Source organism: Portunus trituberculatus, chromosome 28, assembly GCF_017591435.1.
Source record: "Portunus trituberculatus isolate SZX2019 chromosome 28, ASM1759143v1, whole genome shotgun sequence".
Classification (NCBI taxonomy): Eukaryota; Metazoa; Arthropoda; class Malacostraca; order Decapoda; family Portunidae; genus Portunus; species Portunus trituberculatus.
Genome location: NC_059282.1, coordinates 5,574,770 through 5,580,873, shown reverse-complemented (window position 1 = coordinate 5,580,873; position 6,104 = coordinate 5,574,770). Strand labels below are relative to the sequence as shown.

At 47.8% G+C, this 6,104-nt stretch overlaps 1 protein-coding gene across 1 annotated transcript in view; it reads right to left on the bottom strand.

Moving 5' to 3' along the window:
• Positions 1 to 284: 284 nt before the first annotated feature.
• Positions 285 to 6,104, bottom strand: part of LOC123510345 (extensin-like) — a 16,070-nt gene continuing 10,250 nt past the window's right edge. The window contains exons 4-6 of the mRNA XM_045265420.1: positions 3,585 to 3,646; positions 2,404 to 3,182; positions 285 to 735 (exon numbers count right to left, since the gene is read on the bottom strand). Of these exons, the coding sequence (XP_045121355.1) occupies positions 549 to 735; positions 2,404 to 3,182; positions 3,585 to 3,646 (1,028 nt within the window). The 3' untranslated portion in view covers positions 285 to 548. The remainder of the gene's footprint in view (positions 736 to 2,403; positions 3,183 to 3,584; positions 3,647 to 6,104) is intronic.

Below are 6,104 nucleotides of genomic sequence, written 5' to 3'. Positions count from 1 at the left end.
CACAAAAAATAAACAGACATAACACAAGAAGACAATAAAAAAACCGACATGTGTACGTATGGCAGAGATCACCACGCACACAGGCTTATAAAAACGTACATAGATGAAGAAGACATGGGCGATAAACGGGAAGAAGAAGAGGAAGAAGAAGAAGAGAAGGAGGATAAAGAAGAAAAAGAGTAGGAAGAAGAAGAAAAGAAGGAGGATGAAGAAGAGAAAGAGAAGAATGAAAGGTATACAAAAGAAGGAAAGAGAGGAACAATGAACGGGAAAGAGGAAGAAGATTAGGAAGACGAGGAGGAAGAGGAATAGGAGGAGGAAGAAAAAGGAAACAAGAACATAAGAGAAGACGACGAACGAGGAAGAAGAAGGAGAAGAAGAAGAGAAAGAGGAGGAAGAGAAGAATAAATTGATTGTTTATTCTAGCGTCGCAACAACTAGGAGATAAAACGCTGCAGAAGGAGGAGGAGGATGAGGAGGAGGAGGAGGAGGAGGAGGAGAACAGTAGGATATCCCAGAGATCCTTTAAATATCCTGAACGTCCCCGACTAACGACCATAGCGAGCTTCTGATTGAGACTGTCCCTGCGCCTTCTGCTGGCGGGCGAACTCGATCTGCGCAAGGGCGTGGGCGGGCAGCGGGTGTGGCGTGGGTAGCAGGTCAGACTCCACGCGGTAACCGTTCTCGTCAGCCACGAATGAGAAGACAGCGGGAGTGCCGTCAGGGAAGGTGAAGCTGCGGGAGGAGGAGGAGGAGGAGGAGGAGGAGGAGGAGGAGGATTTATTGGACGTCAGGAGATAAAATAATACACACGCACGCATACATACAAACACACACATTCTCTCTCTCTCTCTCTCTCTCTCTCTCTCTCTCTCTCTCTCTCTCTCTCTCTTACAAGGTCATATTATGATTGTAACCTACATTCTAACGCTTCACCTCAGTCTTTCAAAATTTCTTCTTTTTTCTTTTATTCCCCCCTCTCCCTCCTTCCTCCGATGGTCGCTCTCCTTAATTGCTCCATCAGGCATATCAACAGTTACCGAAGGACTGACTAGCTGACTGATTGACTGCATAACCTTTCACGAGAGGACAATGAACAGGACACCTAACTATCCATTATACCATTTATTTATACCCTAACTGAAGGACGAAGAGGAAAAAAAAAAAAGGTAGAGAAAGAAAGAAAAAGTAACACAACCTAATTTTTTCTCCAACCTTTCATTTCACCTCGTAAAAGTTGAATTTTTGATTAGAATCCTGCCTTACTTCTTTTCTCAATGGTACGCCACACTGTGTACTCTGCAGGCGAGGTCAGGGCGGGGCGATGCACGGAGGTTACGCCCCCAGGTGACCTCCGAGACGGCAAGCAATACTAGAGGGACTTTTACCAGACATGAGCGTGGGGGTGAGGTGGTGAAGATGCCAAGGAAAGAATGGGTTAGTGGGAGTATGCTTGAGAGGGAAAGTGGTTAGTTTAGGTCGGGGAGAGGGAGGGGAGAGGGAAGGGGATGGAGGGGAGAGAGGAGAGGAGACTAGTATGAGCGCACGTGTGAGGGAAAAGGTATGAGAAAGAGTGCAAGGGAAAAATGAGGAAAGTTACGAATGTGTGTGTGGGTTGGAAAAGTAAGGAATGAGAGAGGAGGGAGTGTGTGATGGGCAGCGATTAGTATGAAGAAGGTAGTACGAGAGGGAGAGTGAGTGCGTGCGTGGGAGTGAAGAAGAGAGACGGGTGAGATGCATCAGGGGAGAGGTTAGTAAGACAGGGACTAGAAGGAAAGTGAAGAGTGAGAGGAGAGAGAAGGAAAGTAAGGGGGAATGGTTTCGTGGAACAAATACAGTGGGAAGGGTGAAGGAAGGTGTCAGGCTGTAGGAGTGAATGGAGGAGTGGAGGGAATGGAGAGAATGGCATACCTCTAATAGCTACACTACTCCGCCCCACAATACGCCGCCCTACACTACACCCAGCCTGCCTACATATACACACACACACACACACACACACACACACACACACACACACACACACACACACACACACATACACACAGTGAGTGTTGTGGTCTCAGTCCTACCCGAAAATCGGTCTATGAGCTCTGAGCTCGCTCCGTAATGGGGAAGACTGGCTGAGTGATCAGCAGACGACCGTGGTGAACTACACACACACACACACACACACACACACACACACACACACACACACACACTCGAGGAGTTGAGACCTTGTTGTCCCGGTGTGTGGTGTGTGCCTGGTCTCAGACCTATCCCAAGATCGGAAATAATGAGCTCTGAGCTCGTTCCGTAGGGTAACGTCTGGCTGTCTCGTCAGAGACTGCAGCAGATCAAACAGTGAATTACACACACACACACACACACACATATGCAAACAAAGGAATCAGTACTCACGACCAGCTGCCAGAGGACACCACAGCGCCCTCAGGCCCTCCCGGGTACCCTTGCTCCTGGCGAGAGATGCCGTTACCGGTCTCGAAGTTGAAGCTGTAGGTGCCGTCAGCGTGGGGCCCGTCCCGCTCGTCTACCAGGATGGGGATCACGGGGCCGCGCTCACTTGGGGCAATGCCAGGACGAAGGCCGGACCCCGTGGGTCCTGTTGGCTTGAACGGTCGTGAAGGCTTTGGAGGCCTGAAGGAGCTGACGATACCGCCAGGGGCGCTGCCTGGCGGTGGGGAGCCTTGCTGGGGACGTGGTGGCCTGAAGGAGCTAACAATACCTCCCGGGGCGCTGCCCGGTGGTGGGGAACCTTGCTGGGGACGTGGCGGCCTGAAGGAACTAACGATACCACCCGGGGCGCTGCCCGGTGGTGGGGAACCTTGCTGGGGACGTGGCGGCCTGAAGGAGCTGACGATACCACCCGGGGCGCTGCTCGGTAGTGGGGAGCCTTGCTGGGGACGTGGCGGCCTGAAGGAGCTGACGATACCACCCGGGGCGCTGCCCGGTGGTGGAGAACTTTGCTCACGACATGGACGTCCAAGAGAGTTTACGAAACCGCCTGGGGCGCTGCCTGGTGGAGGACTGGAGCCTTTTGGGGGACACGGGGGCAGGGATTGTGACGGCCTATATGAACTGACGATGCCACCCGGGGCACTGCCAGGAGGTGGGCCGTGCCCGAGAACATGAGGCGTTCCCTGTGACACAGCGACGAGGACGAGGAGGAATGAGAGGACCTGCGGGAGGAAAAATGATACGTAAAGACCAAAGAATCAAACGGAAACAAGACGAAAAGCAAAGCAGAAGGCACAGAAAGAAAGATGCAAAAGCAACAGTAGCCAACACTTTAACCACAAACAAAATCATGCATGCAGCACACACACACACACACACACACACACACACACACACACACACACACACACACACAGCATGGCAGACACCACGTAAGGAGAGGAGGACAAAAAAAGTTTGATCTGGCCACAACACGACGCAACACTCACGGCGCCCTCGAGGTGACGCAACTCCAGCAAAACACTGTGAGGGAGGCGGGGGAGGAGAGAGGCAGAGATGAGGGAGAGGGGACGAGGGCTCAAGACATAGAAGGGGAAAGTGAGTGTTGGGAGGTCTTTCCTTACCCTGACGACCATGACGCCTACGAGTGAGTGGCGAGAGGATCCCCACCTGTCTGTATATATACCTGAGGACCCTCCCTCCGTCAGGCGTCAAGGTGAAGGTACCCACTCTCTTTTTGGGACACAAGAAGGCCTACGAACCCCACAGTGTTAAACTAACTTAACCTAAACAAACCCAGCATTACCAATTCCTAACTTAACCGAACCCCATCAGTATCTTGCAGTCCAGTAATGCTCATAACGTATCCAGTTCTCTTCATAGGACACGAGAAGGACGATGAGGAAACATGGACCTAACCTAACCTAATTTTTTATATCTAACCTAACCCATCCTTACTTTATTTTTTACCCAACCCTACTTTTCTAACTTTAACTTAACGTAAATCAAGCTAATTTTAACTTAGTCCAATTTAACATAACATAACGCAATCTATTTTCTTTTTTACTTTTAACTGAAACTTTTTTAACTTAGCCCAACCTAACCTTACCTAACCTAACCCATTTTTCTCTTTTATTTTACTTTAACCCCCTTTTTTTTAACTTAACCCAACCTAACCTAACTGCAATACAACCTAACCTAACGTAACTTAACCTAATCCAACCAAACCTAACCTAAGCGGAATCTCAACAAACCTAACCTAACCTAACCTAACCTAAGTAAAGCAAGCCAACCTTTACCTATCACTGCATAAAAAAAAGTGAGAAAAAAATAAAAAATGAAGTTACAATAAGACAAGATACGTGTCCCTATCTATAACACCACTGTCCTAACCTAACCTAACCTAACCTAACCTAACTTAATATAATAATTTCCCACACCATCCAGTCTTCTCCCTCTCTCTCCCTCCTTATCTCTCCTTCCCCTCCTGTCTCCTCACTGTCTTCCCCCCTCTCCCCTCTCCCCTCCCTCTCTCCTTCATTACCCACCCTTCCTATACGACCCCTGATCCAAGCAAGCACTAATAATCCCCGCCCCTCACCCCTCACCCCCCAAATATCCCCTCCTTTTAGTCTCCTCCCCCTGCCCCACTGGCCTTCTCTTTTATCTCCTCTTTCTTCTTACTCCCTCAGCATCCTCCTGTCCTCCTACACCTCCCAATCATACCTCATCCTCTCCTCCTCCTCCTCCTCCTCCTCCTCCTCCTCCTCCTCCTCCTCCTCCTCCTGCTCCCTCTCCTCCTCCTCCCTCACTCCAGTCTTCTTTATTGCGTGTTCCGTCTTGCCTCCTCCTCCTCCTCCTCCTCCTCCTCCTCCTCCTCCTCCTCCTCCTCCTCCTCCTCCTCCTCCTCTTTCTCCCTCTCCTCCTCCTCCTCCTCACGTGAATAACACAGAAAATCCTACTGTTTATCATCCTTGTGGAAAGAGAGAGAGAGAGAGAGAGAGAGAGAGAGAGAGAGAGAGAGAGAGAGAGAGAGAGAGAGAGAGAGAGAGAGAGAGAGAGTATAAATATCACGAGGGGAACTATTTTGACGCAAGGAAAAGCACGAGAGAAATATATTTGTACTCTGCTCCACCTGTATTCATTATTCTATTATTTTTCTGTGTGTGTGTGGGGGGGGGGAGGAGAGGCGAGGAGAGGAGAGGAGGGGGCATTTTTATGAGTCTGGGGTTCTAATGTACGATGTGAAATGGTTGGGTTTGGCGCCGCTTTGATGTACACCTAAATTACACTGTGACCTTTATTATATACATGTCGTTTTTGTATATGTATATGCATGTGTCTGTCTGTCTGTCCGTCCATGTGTTTCTGTCTGTCTCTGTGTATGTGTGTGTGGTCTGAATAAGTAAAGGACTGGAATTATTTTAACCTCTTCAGTACTGGGACACATTTTTTACCTTTAGAGTACGATTAGAGACCATTTTATTGACATTAGAAAAGCGTCTATGAAGGTCAGAAGATTAATGGCTACAGTCTTTACTATTTTAATCACCACATAAGTTTCTGAAGCTGTATGAAATCACCAAATAGTAAGCAGAATAAATTTGGAAACGCGTCACGGTACTCGATGGGGTTAAGAAGCAGTAAGAGATAAAAGAAAAATGAAAAAACAAAGACAGAAACAGTTAGGTAATGGGAATAACAATGCAATACGGAGAGGAATACCTTGTCCTCCCCTTTTGTCATTTACGAGTTTGACACACTGGGAATGCAGATAGATAGGTAAGCAGACAAGACAGACAGTAGACAGGTAAAGGTGGATAAGCAGGTATGCAGGTGAACAAGTAAGTAGATAGATGGATAGATAGATAGTAGACAAAAAAAGATAGATAAATAGATATGCAGGTGAATAGATAGGTAGATAGGTGAATAGATGGATAGAAAGGCAGGTAAACAGATAGATAAGTAGATATGCAAGTAAATAGAAAAGTAGATAGATAGACAGATAGATAGATAGATAAGCAAAGAGATAGATAGATACATAGACAGATAGATAGATAGATAAGCAAAGAGATAGATAGATAGATATTTGGATCGATGGATATTAAGTTAAATAGATAAATAGATAAATGAATAGATCAATA